This window comes from Malurus melanocephalus, unplaced genomic scaffold, assembly GCF_030028575.1.
Source record: "Malurus melanocephalus ecotype Western Australia unplaced genomic scaffold, MMel_1.1 scaffold_58, whole genome shotgun sequence".
In the NCBI taxonomy this organism is placed as follows: Eukaryota; Metazoa; Chordata; class Aves; order Passeriformes; family Maluridae; genus Malurus; species Malurus melanocephalus.
This window is the reverse complement of record NW_026623290.1, coordinates 1,825,066-1,845,298: the sequence shown is the minus strand read 5'-3', so window position 1 is coordinate 1,845,298 and position 20,233 is coordinate 1,825,066. Positions and strand designations below refer to the sequence as shown.

Below are 20,233 nucleotides of genomic sequence, written 5' to 3'. Positions count from 1 at the left end.
CATGAATGATTTATTGTTGAGGAGAACAGTCCCACTGCCAGTTAAAGAACTGTGGTCTCYGGTGTACAGACCAGGGATCCAGAAGTAGCTTGAGAGTGTCTGACAACACCTTGGATCCTGAGAGATTAGCARCTCCCTCCCTATTGTGTTTAGGGCTTCCTGCAATTATTCCTTTTGACTTCTTGAGAGCACATGAAGCAGAGATCATGTTCTTCCCTGTWCACAAAAAACTAGGCAGCTCAGGASTCAAATTTACTACTTAAGCCCATAATCCACTAGAATGTGACAGAAACCCTACCTTTGTGCTCTGACACTACCTACTCATACAGCTGGACCTTTCCCCATGCCAGCTCTTATGTGTCACATCCGCAACTCCCTCTTCCCCCGCACGCTCCTTAAAAAGGCTTCCTATCAAATAAAAACTAYTTAGGGTTGTTTAGCAAGACAAGAACAGCAGTATGCTCTCTTYCTCCCCATTCTTTTCCCTCGTCTATGAGGGAGACTTCTTACAGTCCAAACAACACAACAGTTTGCTGCAGTTTCACTCATTTTTGCAGGTGTACTTGCCAAAAAGATGCAAAACAGATTTCTGGAGAAGCAGACATTGCTTCAATAAAGGCTGCAAAAGCTGCTAGCTGATGCACACAACCTTGTAAATTAACCCTCAGTGCACTTTGGGTTTGATCATTTAACTATGAAGCTTTTCAAAGGATCCAGGCAAGGCCAGCAGCAYCACCCCTCTTCTGTCAGCCCAGCATCTCTGCACTGGGTCTTGCCAGGTGCAATGTCCAGATTCCCAGCAGTGACAGAGGCTGGAAAACTCATCCTCTGCAATAGCTGGTAGGGCTGGAAAGTAGTCAGTGGGTCCATTCTCATAATTCAGAATACATATCCATTGGGATAATGTAGTCAAAATAAATCAAGCTGCACAAGAACTACACCTGGTCCTGCTCAAGTCACAGCTCAGTGCAGAGTGTTTTGAACACAACTATTATGCCAGATGGAAGAGACACTGCTCTCCTAACATAAGGAAAAAACAACTGGCTTCACTCCAGTAATTTACCAGCAGTTCATATCAGTAGCCATACTCCATACTAGACAGTGCCTGATTGGCTTTTTGTCTTTTTTTTTCCACAGACATCCTTTACAGATAGGGTTTACTAGCACCTTTTGAGAAAGCTGACAAATAGAACCTATAATAAGAATTTGCAGCTCTTTTAGAGGAGACTCAGACRTCAACATTGCTTCATGGTTTCTAATCTTGGGTAAGAACACGCGTCGGAAAGTTTTGGTGACTCTGCTTCCATCCAGAGCTTTTCAAATCAAAGACTATCCCAAAATCTTGCCCTATCGGGCTAACAGGAAAGCAATTTGTCCAGCTATAGCTCTAAGTTATACAACTGTTACTGATTACTGCTACCATGAAAAAAAMCCCAAAACAAACCAAAAATGAAGGATCTCTGCAAGCACCAATGCTCTCCCCATGTTTGATCCACAGTTCAGTTCCAGCTATAGGTTACAGTCACCCACTGGAACAGAGGCAGCAGCACACACCACAGGATGTTRTTAGAGAGGGAATGAGAAGAGTCTTCAAAGCCTCACCACTACTGCCAGTTTAAATGACAGGCAAATRGTTTCAAAYACACTTCCCACAGTCTGCCTCTTCAGGTCACTCATGTTTTCTCTGGGGAAAGAAACCCCCAGATCTTTGCATAACCCAGCTGGAGGTTACATAAATACTGATCTACAAAAGATCAACCTTTACACTGTTTTTACAGGCAAACAGCACATGCAGTTTCTTTGACATGATCCCCTTTTAAGGCAGGAATACCTCTTACTCCATCCATGATGATGGTTAAGTGACACTTACAGCTTCCACATTTCCCTCAAAGCTAAAACTGTGTGAAGCCCTATGGACAAGGGAGCATTCACTGTTGCTCCCTTCAGAATGCACAAGTGTTTGAGCATCCTATGGACCAAGTAAAATGCTCAGCTTATCTTTTATGATGCTAACTCCAGTCAGCTGCTTAAACATCACATTGCCTGCAGCAAAGATGGCTTGTGTTAGTCACTCTGCATGTAACTACACTATTTTAGACAAATATTCAAAGGCCAAGCTTCAGCATGAGTAATGTGCATAGTACTCTGATATAGAGATTTGTAACTTCTACCAAGTCATTAAGTATATTTCTAGTTTGCACGCAAGTTTTAAAGCAGTTGAAGCTCAGAAATACATGCAAGTGGTCAGGAAGAAGCTTGTTATCTCACCCATCTTTTTGTTTAGGCCCCTCAGCCTTTAGGCAGAMTTGTGAGACAAAAGATATCCCTTAAGTATCCAGGCTCAGAAAACTGCACACCACAAGCCTTTAACAGRGAAAAGCAAAAAAGTTGCCCAGATAGTATAGATCTTGTATTATCAGTGAAAAACAAAGATTAAAATTTACCTTACCAGATGGATGCAAAATCAAGCAGCTAATAAAAATATTACTTCTRTTTACCAAGACAAGTTGCCAATCTAACCTATTACAAAACCCTGCAAAGCCTTTATATAAGAGTGATTGCTCTCTATCACTGAATTCAGGTAAAAATCTGTTCTCAGCTGAGGACAAGRTATCCTTATAATCTATAGCAGAATCAGACATATGATCTGCCTGTCACACTACTTCTATTGACCCTCAACTTTGGCAATGGACAAATCTATTTTTGAAATCTTCATGTGACTTTTATCTCTTTTGATGAGACAAAGTTTACAAGAACTTCGAAGAGCAAGTACTAAGCCTAAAAGTACAAGACTGAAGGATAAGAATATCTTTCTGTACAGGATTTGTGTGGACTTTCAGCTTGATTTTACTAAAATCATTCAAAGGAGACAGCATAGAAAGAACTTTTCAGTCCTGAAGGTGCATGATATGACACTGCTGAAGGAGAAAACTTGCCAGGAATTGTGCAAAAGCCTTTACTCCCTGAAATGACAGATCAGCTTAGATAAATTTTATTTAAGCCTATTATGTGAAAAGCAGTTCCAGACATTTCTATCCTCAACCCAGCTGAAAAAAGCTTAACTACCCAGTGCTGATAGCAATAGCTAGAACAGATTGTTTTGTAGTGAAGTCAACATTCCTCATGGCAAACAGCTGAAAAAAGATGCTTCTCCAAAACAATGATCCTGCAGACAGAAGAGCATGTACTCAGGGCATTCTTGTGGTTTACCTTAAGAAAACAAGCTCAGCAGGATGCARCCCAGGGAAACACAGCCATGCAGACTGAGCTACCAAGTAGTATTCAGTCTAAGGAGYATTTGAGCATTGCCCTTCAGATTTTATGCTAAAACTATAATTACTGCTAAATTTAACCATGTCTTTCAAACAARGGCCCTTCACTCAAAAGCAGGTGGCTTCCCTCCAGCATTGATAACAAGCAGAAACAAGGAAACTSTTCAAGGACACAATAGATTTTCAACTCCTTCCTCTCTGTCTGCTATAAACTGAAGTGGKTCTGAAAAGCATTGTACTGCAGARATTACTCTGGCACARCATGGAGATGGTTCAGCACAGATTTCTCAGTGTCCTGTTCCAGAGAAGCTGCTCCCAGATGTACAAAAGCCCAGGAACAAACACCATGTCCATAAGCAGCATTTCCACTGTTATGCAATAGTGGCTTATGGTTACAAGAGCTAAGCAGTGAACACCAGCCAGGACAACCTCTTGCCAAGACCTCCACACAAGGACAAGGACACCATAACACAATAACCCAGACAAGCAATGTACTGATAAAGAAAATCCAAAGGAAAAGTTGCATTGCACCAGAAACCGAGATTTTATATTTCGGTGAAACATAAATGGCTTCCCAGTTCCTCCAGACCTGAAGGCTTTTAACTGATTCATATCCCTGTTTTCATTTGGTCACTTGCAATAGATAGCAGGCACCCTGAGTGAAGATAAATATTTGAAGCAGCTATGTCTTCCAGTAACCAGCCCTGTAACTCCCAGTAACAGGATTCTGCAACAGAAGGCAGACAGGAGAAAAGGCCTGGGGATGGTAGTTACTTATTAGGGAAGCTGACTTACATGGCTCAACAAGYACAGAGTTCATCAGTCTGAGGTGGCTAAGTGAATTCACAGCCAGTTACATAAATCTGCTCACAAATGTTAATATTTGAGCTCAAAATCTGCATTTCAGCTGTGCAGCATGTATCTTGGTAGGCGGCTGCCCACAGTACCCTAGAACAAGAYAATTCCCAGGTGTTTCCCAAAAATTTCTCCTAGCATTTTAATATTAAAAACAATTTCAGCATGAGATTGTAGATTAAGTTTAGTGGCTCTCAGGCAKTAGATWATCATTTTAGAGCACGYACATCATCCRGTATGCAGGAATTTAGGAAAGCAGCAGCTGCATAAGCAGCTCACACAAAGCACATAAAAACTGTGCTATTTTTATTAGCAGGCATCAGCACTCAGGTCCTCAAAGATCTGAAGTGGAAGTTCAGCAACAGGCTTATTTCTGGAGCATTGCTTCATTTCATCTGAAGAGATTAACACTTTAAACATTAACTCTTACATGGCCTTTATGTGCTATAACACACTGACAAGTTGTGGTCTGTTTTCTCACTAACAGTATCCAATGTCAGGATATTCTAAGAACTCTTGCCTGCATTACAACAGGTGAGAGATTTTGGTTTTCCCCTTTACAGAGCAGTTTGGAGGTATCTAAAGAATGCTTTACAAAATCAAATTTTGAGCCTTGTCCCTTATTTGATGCTAGGGAATGCAATTTGAATTCCAATCAAGAAAACTCATATAAAAGTCTGCCAGGATTCAACCCCTGACCCCAAATATGCAGAAAGCAGTTTTTTCTGCATCAGCTCAGCATGCTCAATGTGATGAGAACACAGCAGATACACGACAAAAAAAATTAAGCAGGTTATGGATTTGACACATTCCCTGAGCCTTGAAAAAGAAACAAGTTGAGTAGAAGTGTTTGTTTGCTGCCCACAGTACCTGTRTGAAGTCAGAACTATTTAAAAGTACAGACTAGCCTCAGCTAAACCACCTTCACCATTCAGGAAGCTTTTATTTAAAGTGCCCATCACACCCCTCCTCCTCCACCAGCGACTACAAGAATCATTTTAGCCAAAACAAGGCATGAGCATTTACAGCACTTAGAATCTTCCTTGCTGTTAAGAGCTGGAGAACACAAGGCTGCACCTGCAAAAACTCAGACCCCCGAGGCTGCTTCTCCACAAGGTCAATGCTTCAACTTACCAACAGGAAGCTGCCATTCTTCTCTACCTCTCAGCATGTTCACCTGCCAAAGCTTCAGGGGTAACACTGTTCTCCTAGTTTATTATTCTCCTGGAAGTGTTCCTCCCAGAGTAAAACACTAAGGAGTTGACAGGGATCAAACACTGCTTGCTATTAGGGGGAAGAAAAGAACACTGAAAAGCTTGAAGACAGCTTTCCTGACTACTCATCTCCTTGCATCTAAGAGAAAAGCAGTGACAGTGTAAAAGAATCTTCAGGTACCAGGCAGCCTGCTCACCCAGCACAGGTTGGTGTGCAAACAAAGGATAAGAAGGATCTAGGCTGGATCTTTGACAGTGTTTACTAACAGGCTTGACAGTCATTTGCCTCAATCTTTGAGGAGCTTGCCTTTCTGGATGATAAAAAGTGTGCAGACAGCAAGGATAATTATTTTCCATACGGATGACACGTGCCATATCTTTACAGAAATAAAGATACACACACTTTGKTAGAATAAACTGTAAACAGCCAAAAAAGTCTAGCCCAGTACAGCAAGCACTGGCCAAATTTATCCTCATGAATCAAAGAGCCAGCACTGCATTTCCACGGGAATAAGRGCAGATGAAGGACTTTCTGTACCCTTTTGAAAGACAGGAAAAGGACACAGCTGCCACCAGCAGTTGGGCCCAAGTGCTCAAGGGCACCAATAGCTGTGCTGATTGCAAGAGCTTCCATACAAGAAGCAGCAATTTGAATGGAAAAGGGTCTGATTATGCTGCTCCACTTGGTGAGCCAAAGCACAGAGCTAGACAGGGCAGAGGAATGGAAATAGGGGTAGGAAAAACTTGAGTTCTAGGACCTCATGTTCATCTGAAGACAGATTCTCTTGCTTCCCAATGTTTGGTAGGTATGTAGAAAGTTTCTGGCAGTTTACAGAATTGTAAAAAGCAGTGCTAACATCTACAAGTACRAGGTACCTGGCACACAGCCATCTCAGGCAGTTTTACAATTCAAAGTTCTTAAATTATTCATCCACCACCATTTGGCTCACTGAATGACACCACAGTTGCAATGTACTGAATTAGACAGAGGTGAGGATTGTGCCATAATGGGAAAATAGAGTCCAAAAGTGTTTATTCTAAGAAAATTTGAACACCTGCACAGAYAGCAGAAGCAGGCAAAGTTATTATTTCTCCCTGCCAATGTGTTTTTCCCAGCAGTGCCCTCATCCCTTCCTCCCTTGARCAGGAGCCGTACAAACCAGGTCTGAAAGCCAGTTCACAGCTGTGAACATTCCTCTGTACAGAAGAATTGGTCTTATAACAGATCTGACAACAAACCCAGTACTGATATAASAGAAGGGATTGCTGGGCTACTTATTTTGCTTTCATGGTAGAATTTGAAAAGAGCTGCTTAATCAGCTTTCCTAACACTCTGAATAATTAGCAAGTAATCAAAGCCTTGCAAGATTTTTYGGTGGTGTATGGCACAAGCTGTTTTCACATAGCTTTTTCCTAATTATCCTACAAACTGTTTCATGCATAATTGCAGGAATTTAAATATATTTGTTCCCCTTTAGTCTCCAGGTGACTTTCATGCCTAAAGACAGGATTTCTTTGATTTTTAAAAAATTTCTATATTGAAAAAGGTCTATGATAACATCACTAGAATAGTAAAAAAAATATGTATATGTGATTTTTTTAATTTGAGTTGTCTTTCCTGTAAACTCTTTCAATTCCCAACAGTCCTTCCTTCTTTAATATAGGTACAGAAGCAAGGGGATTGAACAGCCACCTATTGACACATTTTATTCCAGTTTGTTTCAGCTGAGTTTGCTTCCTCGTGTCATGGAAGCCTTTCAAACAATATTTTGCCCMAGAACCAGGTATGGGAGATCACTGCTACAGTTTTCAGAGAAGCTGGCAAGCTGAGCTCAGCTGACCCAGAGAAAGCAAACAATCTACACTTGCACACTATTAACACAACACCAGGGCTCTGCAAGCAGCTCAYCACTCCTGCAATCAATGCACAACAGATGTTTAAATATTGCTGGACACGTTCTGCATTTTCACTCTTTTGGGGATGCTTTGTTCTCCGACTGCAAGGCAGAAACATGGCCCTAATACAGCAGTGCTAGGAGTCTATGCTGTGAGAASAGAGCTGACACAGCAGGAAAATGGACTCTGAATTAGCTTACAATCCATTTCCAAAGACTAGCCTGATACTAATATGCCTTCAAGGCTGGTAATCAGCACAGCTTCATGCTTGCTCCTTCAGTGACTAAGGACATGTCATTCTGGAGTGCAACACTGAGATGGCAAATATCTAAAGTACCAAGTAACTCAAACCTTGTCAGTGTATTTTTTAGGAAAGCCGTTAAGGCACCAGATATAATCAAGAAACCAAACACACTTACATTACCACCAACCTGGAGTGCATYACAGAACCCTCTATGGGTTCCAATTTCAACAGATAATGCTTTGTTTCTTTTAAAAGTTTACAGACCCCACAGCCTAACATCTTATACCTTATGTAATCAACACAGCCTAACACAGCACTGTAAAAGCCTCTCATCTCCCCTAAAATGACTATCCTTAAGTCAGCTTGACTTTTGAGATCCAAACGGAAAGTTCATGCAGCTGCACTCAGCACTTACTAGATAATTGATGTATTTAGAGCTTCTAAATAGGACTTGCAAGTTTTCAAAGTGATTGCAGAAGAGAAATACTGTAATCAAAGTCCTTGTCCCTCCAAAGCCTCATGAAATTGTACTAAATGCTTCCTATTACTGGTGAAGGTTCTTGGTGAAGCTAAGGGCAGCTGCACTGATTCTGGAGGTCTTAGAATGAAGATCAGGGATCAGCCTGCTCAAATACACAGCTGACATAAGGTCAATTTGAAAGTGTATTCAACAGGCTTAGAGCTGGCCTGTATGTCATTACTTTATTAAACTAGTTAGGATGTGCTCTACCAATAATAAATTTCATTAGTTTTCAATCAACTTAAGGTACTTCAGATAAGAGCAGGCACTTTAAAACTAATAGCCAACCCTGTGTTCATTATAAGGGCACTGACACACCACAAAAACGTTTCCTTCCTGTGAGCCCCAACGGATTCCTTCCCTAATAGAAAGGAGTACAAGATCACAAACAAGTGCTGACTGCCTCCATTCCTCCCCCATTTCCACAGACTGTGGGCTATGTAGTGCTGGTATAGTATAATATCAGCTACAGCTTTTATAAAGATAACACAGTGATGACTTTTTCTATGCATTTGTGGAAAAGTCCATGTAACATGGCTTGGCTGTAAATCCAGGTACCTGAGACAAATGCTTGACTTAGAATAAATTTCTTTTATCRAGAGATACCCTGACATTCATTTGCACCCAAGTTTAAGAAACACATAAGGCACAAGAATGGACAAGTGTAGCTCTTCTTCCTATAAYACAGATCAACATGGAAAAAATATATTACTTACTCTTTGGTCAAAAGTGGGCAGGATTTGAGTAGAAAGCGGGCCAAAGCAGAGTCCTGGTAAATGAGTTCAGGAGGGGCAGTTGGGCTTTTTAAATTCAAGCAGCGAACAATAACATACAGAACAGCAGCAACTGCAGCTAGCTTCACCCCATCAAACACTGCAGGCAGCTCAGAGGTTTCCAATATCGTACTCATTTTCAGCCTGGAGATAAAAAAACAACATTAAAGCTTTTAGAAATATAGTGTTGGATATGAATATCAACTGTCATGTTAAATATACAATTGTGCTAACCAGCTAAATTTGTTAGTCAACACTGCCAGGAAATCCTAGCAWATCAATTCARACTAGCAAGTTCTAAGTTGAAATAAAGTTTAGTTAGTATTGCTCTAGACACCTTGACTAAGATGATAAACTAGATGACCAGCTGTGAAGGAGATTTACTCCTTATCAGTGCTGCCCTAGAATTGCACCAGTGTCTCAGGTGTCAAGYCCTGGTCTGCAGCCAGCCAATACGAGCAGGATTTTGGCCAATGCTACCCAGCTCAAACAGAAGCTGGGTGAAAAGCCAGGCTACAAAGACACCTTGGCAGCTTTGGATATGTGTTCCTTCACAGGTGTACAAGGCAGACTTGAAAACGAGAACCTGAAAGAACTACTCAACTTGAGTAYTGCAATTCCATGAGAACACTGGTACTAAATCCTGTCTGCACTTTAGGTGGTCACTTCACGTACTGGCATTTTCAGCATTTCTTTTAATTCACTGTAGCTCTGCAGCTAAAGGACTAGATTAATATCTAGCCTTTCAAGGGCATCAGAGTAAAGGAACAGAGGCAGAGGAAAGTAGTATAAAAATTATATCCTTCCAGCTAGAAGTCMAATTCTTAAACTGAACATACAGTTCAGTTTTGAACATACAGTTCAAGCAGCTAGCTGCAGTTATTTTTGAAAGGGCAGGTTTTTCCCTGGGTCTTTCCTACGTCACACGGGTAACCCAAGTAGGATAACTGACAAGCCAAGTCTTACCAATTTCAATTTTCTTCAAGCTAGAAAAAAATGCCAGCCCTCAGTAGATTTGTCACTGATCCACCTGCTACCCAAGCAACCTGCAAAGGGAGGAAAAGCAAACTGATTATTTCTCATAAAGTGGCATCTCTCAGCTGGAAAAGATGAACRTGAATTTATACAAAGGAGCCATCACAGACATGTTAATAAGTCATTTGTGTAGTCAGTCATAACCAACTCTGATCCACCTGCATCAGAAATCTGTCGCCAGTGGACAGATTCCAGACTAGACCACTTGCCTATGGCATATTAACTCMATGGCAAATACAACTTCAGGAGCAAAGAGATTCCATCTCTGCAAGACAGTGAGACCTTGTATCCAGTTAGAAAACCTACCCAGGTCTCTTTCTATTTAAAAGCCTAAGATTAGCAGGATACCATCCTTCTCAACTTTGTGCAATATCTACACTGTAAAGTGTGAAGCCACTCGGAAAGAAGTCTCCTGCTACTTTTATTCAGGCTTAGCAAGACAGCTCACTCCTACAGATGGAAGCTTGTAAACAGTCTCTGCTTGTTCCCACACTTGCTTTTTGAGATGTTACAACATATCACACTTCAACGCGGTGGGAGCCACAGGAGGCTCAGACAGAGTCACCTAATTAACACAACGCACATTGAAGAAGGCTTGTTACAAGAATTTGATGATGCCAATAAAATAGAAAGCTTTCAGCCTGTGACCATGGTAGTGTAAGCAATACTTGCAATTAGAACTGCCTTCCCACAGGCACAACAAATCGATGGGGAATCGGAGCTTCCAGGAACAGCTCCAGAACTGTCTGCTCTCTACCACGGCTGCTGCTTCCAAATGGAAAACACACCATCAGGACAGACCATACCAAAGCCTTACTCTCCTTTATAGCAGGAGCAAAGAGCCTCAGAAGTACTTTCTGTACCCAATGTAGCTACACCAAAATCCCTTGGAAGAAAACACGTGTGACATCAGTTATTGACTTACAGTGAGCTGGAAAGCTGCAAGTTTCTGCCACCACAACCATCTGCCTAGCAGAAGAAAATGAGGGAAGCAGAGACATTTAATATTGGACAGTTCAAGCTTTTATTTTCCAATTTTAAGCTTCACAGTAGAAGGGAAAGGATAGGCCACAAAAAAACCTATTTTTTCTTCTACTCAGAAGATTGTACTGGCACCATGAGTTCAGGTGCAGGATGTTATCCCTCACATCCCTACTTGATAAACTTYCACCAACGCTACCATCAGTTCTGTAGGAGACAAGAGGCAAAYTACAGCAAAGGCTTGACCAGGGAGGGTACAACTGGCAAGAARAGCAGAGTTCCTGACTTCAAGGACAACCAGGTGCTCAAGCAAATCTTCCCCAAGTCAAACTCCCAGAAGTGCTGTTGACATCTTCCTATCATTGTTTTATTCAGAAAATTAAGAGACACTGATACCTGACACCTTCCTGACACCTGGATTTTAAGCTAGTTTGCTGTTTACAGCTTTCACCTTAGTGAATTTGTTAAAAATAGAACTGGGCATAATTAGTCATTAGGATTTTGTACCAGTGACTCAGTATAACTGATCCAGCCAAACCCTCTCTCCCCCAGAATGTTCTCTCCCATATAATCTTCAGATTACAAACACACCACATCTTTTCTAGTACTTTTAYATCTCATGTTAGCCTGTCACTCCCTTAAAACAGCATACCAGCCTGGCATTACTTTCAGTAAAATCAGCTGTTGGTAAGCAGGATTACGCTTTGACACTTATGAATTAGTATTTTCCATTTTAGACAGTCGAAACATACATCCACTGAACTTACGCACCTCAAACATGTGCYAGAGGTTCATGTATTTGTCAGAATTTTTACCCAAAAGCTCAGATCAGTCTGTAGCTGTAACACAAAGCTGGCACTGCTTTAACTACACAGCTTTTTGCAGTGATTATTTAAATAAGGGGTCTAGTCCATGAAGATTCCATGCCTTATGGATTCAGCTGTGTCACTAAGGTACCTCCTCTGAAGTCTGGTATTTCTGAAGACCTAAACAGACCTGTCTCAGCCAGGGCAGATTTGCAAGGGCTGAGTCAAGGCACTTTGCTATAAAATTTTAAGGGTTTAGCTTACCAAAATGGATTTGAGCTCTGCCTCTAATCACATAGGACAAATGTCTCCCTCTCTACCAGCTGGGATGAGGTCACCTTGCTTATGTTTTGTTAAACCCTTTTTGCATTAAACCAATAAACTTGTCTGTTAAAAAAAAAGGATAGATAACCACAGGGTTGAGCCAGACAAATTTTAATCTAGAATCTCCTCTAACTGGGTCAGCATTAATCTAAATGGACAAACATTTGKTTTTTTCCATACACTGGATTCACTTCTGGTAGGCTAGGCAGAATTACCAAAAGCATACCACTGAAAGCCATCAAGCCTTTCCATCCATCACAGCATTTGAAATCCACATGGAGGAACCCAAGGAAGCTGAAGCTCCTGGCCCCAAGAATGCCAAAGACCAGCAGCCCTCTCAAGCAATGTTCTTAAGTCCCAATTGTAACTGAGGGACAACTTTAAAATCAATCACTGGAAAGCAAATGCTGGATTTGTGGTCTTTCAATTTGTCCTTTCATCACGAAAAGCTGAAAATCATGTTACAGGAAACTTTTCAGCACTACTGCTAACAGAGAGCACTTCATCTGTACAAGTATAATGAGAAAAAAATCCCAAGTCTCACCCTATCCAGACAGGAACAAAAACAGCTACAAAAACCAGTAGAGCTACAGCAAATTCCTTATCTATCCTTTCAAAAAAACCTGGGTTTTTGGGAAAGCCATCATCAAAATATTTACTTGTAGAGTAAGTGAATTCACAACTATCAACAAATCCAAGACCTGTACACGTTTCCAGGTTCCAGGTTTCCTGTGGAGAGGAAACTCTTCCAGGGACAGAAATCACTTCGCTGTGACTCAACAGGGCACGCACAGGATTTGGTTTTTTACAGCTCCTCCACCCATGGAAGCAGAGTCTGACTCCTCATACTGGAAAGCCAACACTAAAAAAGCAAAGATATTAAAGAAAGCCATWCCCACAAGATCCTCCCCTCAGGCCTTTTAATGAGCATTGAAAGCCTGGCAGACTCATTTCACTCAAGCATTAGAAATGCTTTGGGCTAATGCAAAAATGCAGCTACATGGAACACAAAGAGCAAAGGGCTCTTTGAAAGGGGTTCCACTAGCAAGATATTTTATGCTCCATTACATAAAGTGCAGAATCTTGAAGGAGTGCCATTTCCAGGAAGGGCAGCTCAGTACAAAAGCCTCATAGGTGCCTCCCCACCCATCAGCACTGTGGCTCACTGATGCTCTCAAAGCTCAGCTGGATCACCAAAAMACTGGAACTTGCCTGGCCAACAGTGAGAGTCTTTAAAAGTCCCCTTTCCTCGCCTGCTACAGCTTACCAAGTAGTGCAATACTTTTACTCACTAGGACTCAGAGGAGCTAAAGAAGCCATTTCTGACAGTTTTAAGCAGGCAGACTTTGTTAACTAACAAATCAGACATTTCTCAGACTGGTTTCATATATTTTTMGTGTCTGCTTAGGGAATAAAACTGAAAGCAAGCATGTCAGACAAGAGGAAAGCAAACCCACCCTACTTTAAAGAGTTGTGCCTAGGCAGACTGGGATCAGAAATAAGTGGGGTTTTTCCCACCTCTTCAAAGGAGAAAGAAGGAAGGTTATTTCACTTAAGTTAGTTCTTTGTGGAATGTTTCCAGAAATTAATCACCTTTAATATCAGCCTTAGCCAATGACTCTTCTGAAAAATACASCACAAAACCAAAACGTACAGGCCTGTCACTATCAGGTGAGATATTTAGAACCATGGTACAGAGAACAGAACTTATTTTAAGAACAGGGGTAGCAAGTTAGAACACTACATGGTTTTTTTAACAAAGACAAGTTTTATGGCAGCCTATTACTGAAATCGCACTCCAGGAAGTGCATGAAAGTATCACATCGTTGAGCTTTCAATGGTTTAAATGCAGGGGATGATGAATACACTTGGGAAACGCTGCCCTACTGAGCACTAGAGGACAAGCTACACAAGTACAGGAACCTGTGCAAAAGGAATCATGAAGAAAGCCTCAAGCTTTATTGCGCAGTTCCATATCCTGCCTTTTACTCAGCACTTGTATTAAAAAAATGCCTTTGTTTTTATAGAACAGCGTTAACTCTAAACTGCTACTTTGTTCCCAGAAAATTACAYAGATACAAGTATTTTAGGGTCACACCAATACTATGCCTCATCAGCTTCAGCACACAAAGCAAGTCATGACAGCACTTATCTTGAGACTGGCATGTACCCAGCCCAAGCTCACCGGGTGCAGAACCCATTACCTCAGTGTGGCTCAGAGAACACGTCAGAAGCAAATACTGAGATCTTGATGCATCACTCTGTAYTTCTGGACATGTAAAAGAGCCAGCTAAGTCTCAAACCTCAGAGGGTATAATTAAGAATTAGCTGAGCACTTAAGGCACTTCAGTTTAGGGTTAGATGTGGCCATGAGAGAKAAAGTGCAGTCCTCAGGAGTCTGGCAAAGCCCACCATGGGTTTGTTGTCCAACATGTGACAGATTTTATCTCAAAACACAGAGGGCATACTGACATGTCCCATCACAAGGATGATCAAAAGAACACTATCTGGACAAATCTSTGAGCAAATCCYTCCCAGYGCCAGAGCAACAGCCAGGCCAGGATTTGGCTGGTTGGMAAGTACAGAAACCAGCAAGTATTGTTTACACCCTGATCAAAAAAAAATTCTTGGCTGGTGCCTTCACTGGAATTTAACCTTTTCACCAGTTACAATACTTGGCTCAGACTAAATTTAGAGGTACTGTGAGGTAACAGGAATAAAGTTCATGGCACAAGGACCCACCAGCACAGTCAGAAAGACAGGTGCCTTGAACTAGAGCTTTTTACTTTGCCCTTGAGGAGTCCTACATCTTCAGAGCAGAAAACAAGCACCTCAGAGGGCTGGGTGTACATCCCAAGGCAGGTTGCTTAAAARAGCACCCATGAGTAAAACCATAGCCAACAGGGCCAAAGGCTCTTTAACACTCTCACTTCTCCAGGAAGGTTAATTTACAGTCAAATGAGCCTTGAATTTCACTTCCTTCCAACTACAGGAACTGCCTTTGTTTCCTGACAATATCATTTTAACTGATCAGAAACAGTTCTACCACAGAACATGGAGCTTTTGTATATTATTTGAGGTTGCTATGTAGACTCCCTGTTACATCACCTTATCTGGTTCCTGTGTGTCTCARATGGATTGAAAACCACMGCRTTAGCTTTTATTGCACACACCTCAGGAACATGATTAAACTAAGACAGCACCAGACTCTGACTTCACAGAAATCAATTAATTGCAGTAATTAAATAATTACGTTTGYTTAAATAACAKGAGCCTTTCCTTTAAGATAAGGCACAAAGACTTGGGACTGCCTCCCTAACCACTACCTTAYGTAATACAGGGCAAARCTTCAGGTCCTTGTAGAAGAGGTCAARCTTACTTTTAGGTACAGAAAAAAATATTGGGTAACACCTTTCCACAGTCTTACAGCASGAGTAGGTGTTCCTTGCCTACCACATAACTGCCAGCAAGCAGCACTGAGCTCAAGGGAAGAAATGGAGTAAACAGACCRTAGAGAACCCAACTATCCATGCCCAATGGATGAGGAAATGCAACTACTGGAATCAAGCCACAGAGCTAAGRGAGCTAACAAAAACTGCATTATAGACAAGCCCTCCTCAAGGAAGTCTCCTCTATTCCTTCATTATATTTTGAAGCATCATATTGTTAAAGYTTCATTTATCCTCTGACTCCAACCCCTCCATTCCCACACTGAACACATTCACAGAGCTCAGCTGAACATACTGGAGAAACAGCTCAAAGTCCAACCAATACCAGCTGTTTGCTCAGCTACAGGGCTGARTAAGTGGGGAACATGCTCAACACTAGACAAGATGCACAGCAGGGAAAGACCAGCTATAATCAGTCACAACACAGGTAAGGGAATTTATTCAAGAATGGTCCAGTTCAAGCAGTCTGAAAACACCTTTACTTGAATGTGATGAAAAGCTGAGGTGCYGTTTCACTGAGGTCTTTAAACACCTTGCTTACTTTGTTCCCCTGACGAGCAGCTCCTCTCCACAGGGGAGCAGAAGATTTGCAGAGTCATTCTCTCACAGYCTGTCCATGACAGATAGAAGGCTTGCAGTAGAGAAGGAGTAACCTAATTCATGCAAACACACTGAAAATGAAGCAGCAACATTTAAGGACAGAAGAACTACACACAAAGAGATGGGATCTGACCAACACACAGCTACTCCCACTGCTGAATATTCAGGTTCTACCAGAATACAACTAAAGGGGTGGTTTTGGAGCACTACAGCAGTCACCAGCAACTCAACGTGCAAAGAGCTACATTGCCCTCTCTCCTGCTATATCAAAGTGTCAGGCCAGTGATATTAAAGGCACAGGTTTCAGGACATTTTGTCCTAACTTCTTACAAGGAGGTTTACTGTAAATGACTGTGCACGTGCTTCTTTCACTTAGTACAACCTTTCATATTCACATATGCTCAACCAACACTCCACAGAACTGGGTGTTCCAGATAAGGGAGAGCCAGGCTTGAACCCTCTCTGCATAATTCTTCCGGAACCTGCAGCTCTATACAAAAGCACCTTTAAGGATGCTTTGAGGTAAGTTTAGAAGCAGGACAAGGTACTCAACTGTGAGCCTCTCAGTAGCAGTCACTGGTCCCCTCCTATGAGGAGCATGTACTATATTTTTTGAGTACTCAATGCCCTGAATAGGGCTGTAGCTCAGTTGCTAGCAAATATGAGACATTTCAGAAAAGTTTGCTGTTTGCAAGGGCTCAACCCATATTAGCAGAGGAAGTTATCATTTACTTTAGTCAGACTGAACCCATGATAATGAGAAATGAAAGCATTTCTCAACAGCAGAGTGAGTGATAGCTAACTGCACTGCTTGGTCTGTCTAGAGATACAGATAAAATCTCTTCTCTGCCCAGTCTGGCACTCCCTTCCACTGCTGTTACCTCTAACGGAGCACAGGCACAATGACGTTTCAAGCAGCTGCTTTGTACTCAACTGCTTYGCAAAGCATTTTCAATTACTGCTGCCTGATACTGGCAGAGTAAAGCTGGCAGTCAGAGAATCTTTATTATTAAGTCAACTGACAGAGTAAAGACAAGCCCTTGGGTGTAGAAGCCTTCCTAGAGCCAGAAAAGGTTAAGATAGCTACCCCATAAAATACCATCACTGCCACCCATGTATGTTGGGCAAACAGGACTTTGCTTGTCCACAAGAAGGACAATGTGCCCTTGCACACTGAAATTAAATCAATTGAAATTAAATCAATCAGCCGAGTTTGATCAGACGYTTAACTGCACATAACCTTAAACTTTGCGAGATATTTAGGGTGAAGAAGGGCAAATGCTTGCACAGATCAATTGATCTATAGCACATTAAGAACAAAAGTTCAGAGCTATAATACATGAAACACTTCCAGAGAAACTCTAATGTGTAGATGAAGACTTTAAAATAGTATGGTTACTTAGGCTTTTGCTGAAGAGTCCAAACCACTAATTTCAAGCTGGTCTCTGCACCTTTTAAYAGGAATCACAAGCACCCAAACCCTAGCACTTACACCCCTACCCGAGACTGCAAAATCTTGTTCTTAGTTAGCTTAATCCAAGTTTTGGTACTGCCAGAGCTGGCAAAGCAGGGATGAAGAGTCAAGAGGTATGGAAGAAGAAAGGTAACAGGACAATGTGCATCCAGTGGCACCCAGGCATTTCACTGCTCTAAACCCACCATTTCCTGTCCCACACCAAATCCCACCTGGAGTACAGCTGGAACATATGACAACCCCTCCATATGTCTGTGTCAAGGTCAAAGGGTCTYATTTTGCCATCTTTCCTTCTCAGTACCACATCCCAGAACAACTATTTCAATGTGTTAATCTCTGAATTTTCACATGACAAATTTAATAAAGCAGCTTTATGAAATACTAAGAGCTTAAGCCGCTATTCACTCCCTGAATAGAAAAATACAGCTTTTACAGGAMGAGCAGAACATAAGGGAAGTTCATTTTTAAGTTTAACTTCTTCAGAAACAGTTCTGCAAGATGGAAGGTTTTTTATCCCCAACCTCCACATCCTTTCCACACCTAAGAGACAGTCTGGTACAATCTTAGGTCAGCCTCATCTTTTGTRCAGCTAATTCACTCAGCAACACAGAGAACCTCCCATGCAAAAGCAACTATTTTTAAGAATAGGGCAGGAGAGCAAAGGCACTCAAACATTAGTATTTACTTCTCTTTTTGTATCCTTCCTGTTCCTACTCTTGACCTTGAGACCAAAATAAGAATGGCTGTATGTCCACTGATCTAGAACAGACAAGAAAAGCTAYTGAAACTTCTCCTGTGATATGAGAACTAAGCAAGCACCTCAGAGAGAAGGTGACACACAAAAGATAAAGAGAGCAACCAAATATAGATGTCAATAACAAAACTCCCTGCACAGGAAAAACATTATCAAAGGAAGTGTAAAWACGAGATACCACAAATGCAAATAACTAAACTAAGTGTTCTACAGAGACCATATCAGCAGGGACTAGAACATGTCAACCTAAGCAATATAATAAACATGGCTGAGCATGAAAATAATTGATAAATAAGGCATGCAAGACGAACACACTGTACCAGTTAGCTGAGTAATAAGCCAGGAACATTTGTTACAGAAGGAAGMACCAATGCTGTGGAAGCCAAAGAGCAATCTAAGATGCAGACAGRAATCTACAGTACCTGCCAGTCCAGTGACAATTGTTCATCAACAATMAGAGGAAGCTGTTACGARYTCTCTGAGGGAACCTGCAAGAGAATGCAAGCACAGAATGCAACCCCTTCAGCCATAACTGCATGAATAAAGCTGCTCCTGATACACCTCTGCAATCAAGTTAGTGTCAGTGAGAGACCTCAGCAGCTGCAACTCATCAATTGTGATAAATAGAGACACATCATGTGCTAAAGGAGATAACAAGTTACACCTGAAGGTGCAGGATGGAGCAGAATTCCATCACACAGGGTAACAAACAGGTACACAGCAGGCAAGAAAAGGGAATCTGAAGCAAATGCAAGATGCTCTTAGAGGGTGAGGAGCATAAACGAGCACCAAAGAGGATCCTTTATGGGGAGCAGGTGACCTGACAGGACACACAAWCCCCCTGGCTATAACTCACACAAGAGTTATATCCTTATATCCTATCCTCTGCTCCGCACTCAGCTCCCAATCGCATCCCACCTGGGCCTTCCCTCCCTGGGAGCACAAGGATGTGCTGCTCCCACCTCAGCCCTTGCCTTGCACCCCCAGGGAGGAAAGCTGGAGGCTGTCACCGCCCCGCCACCTCCCAGACCTTCCAACGTCGGGGAGAACCGCAGGGAGACCGGACACTGATCACCACAGCCCCACCGAGCGRCATCCCCATCTCCCCCGCAGCAAACAAGCACGCGGGGCCGGGCGTGCAGACAGCGCACAGCAGGACGGCGGCTGGGCAGGCACAAACCCGGCCGCGAGGCAGTCCCCGGCCCTGCCGAGAGAAGCGGGGAGGAGGCCCGGCCACCCTCTCAGCCTCGCGGGAAGGGGCGCCCGGGCGCCCCCGCCTCACCTGCAGCCCGGCCGGGCGCGAAGCCCCGGACAGCTCCCGCCGCCGCTCCCGCCCGTCTGCCGGGGGCCCGCCGCCCGCTGCCCTTTAGCAGCCGCCCTCGCCCTGCTATTGGCCAGCGCCGCGCTGCTTCCGCCCAGACTCGCGCGGCCATTGGCCAGAAGGCGAGCTGCGCCCGGGCGCTCCGTCACGATGCGCGGATCCCATTGGCTGGAGGAGCAGCGCAGGGCGGGACAGCGCGGTTTTTATGGCTCGGACACCTGTCAGTCAYCCGCAGGGCGGTGATTGATTGGCGGTGGCGGGCTGGGGGCGGGGCTATGGGTGACGGCGGGGAGCGCGGTGTGGCGGCCATGACAGAGCGGGGCCTGAGGGTGCGGAGGGTGGAGGCTTCAGCCTTTGCCTCAGCTTTATTTTCAGTCCCCCGCACGCCGCTTCCTGCCCCCGGAGCCAGCACCCGTGCCGCGGGGGAGGCAGCCTGGGGAGCKGCTCTAGCTGAAGGATACAATTGCTCCACAGTGACACGGAGCTCGGTGGTCCTGAGGGCCAAAACCTCCTCCAGGCTGCCCATGAGGCCCCGGTGCTGCATGCTGGTTACATAATAATACTGCTGTTTAGGAACAGTATCTTCGAGCCTTGRAAAGGGTGACTGGGGCTTCTACTCGCTGGGTTTGTTTCTCAGGGGCCTGCAGGGTGCCTCTGTGTGTCGAGCACTGGATCCAAGCTTGGCCTGTGCCTGTAGCCCTGAAGGGTCTTCCCT

At 43.1% G+C, this 20,233-nt stretch overlaps 1 protein-coding gene across 2 annotated transcripts in view; it reads right to left on the bottom strand.

Moving 5' to 3' along the window:
- ABHD2 (abhydrolase domain containing 2, acylglycerol lipase) overlaps positions 1–19,560 on the bottom strand; it is a 38,500-nt gene extending 18,940 nt beyond the window's left edge. Inside the window, exons 1-4 of one of the 2 annotated variants that reach the window (XM_057365833.1) lie at positions 19,480–19,560; positions 18,620–18,685; positions 9,741–9,820; positions 8,718–8,918 (exon numbers count right to left, since the gene is read on the bottom strand). In XM_057365833.1, coding sequence (XP_057221816.1) covers positions 8,718–8,911 — 194 coding nt within the window. In that variant the 5' untranslated portion in view covers positions 8,912–8,918; positions 9,741–9,820; positions 18,620–18,685; positions 19,480–19,560. The remainder of the gene's footprint in view (positions 1–8,717; positions 8,919–9,740; positions 9,821–18,619; positions 18,686–19,479) is intronic. The other variant, XM_057365834.1, reaches the window with a different exon arrangement.
- Between the last annotated feature and the right edge of the window lie 673 nt (positions 19,561–20,233).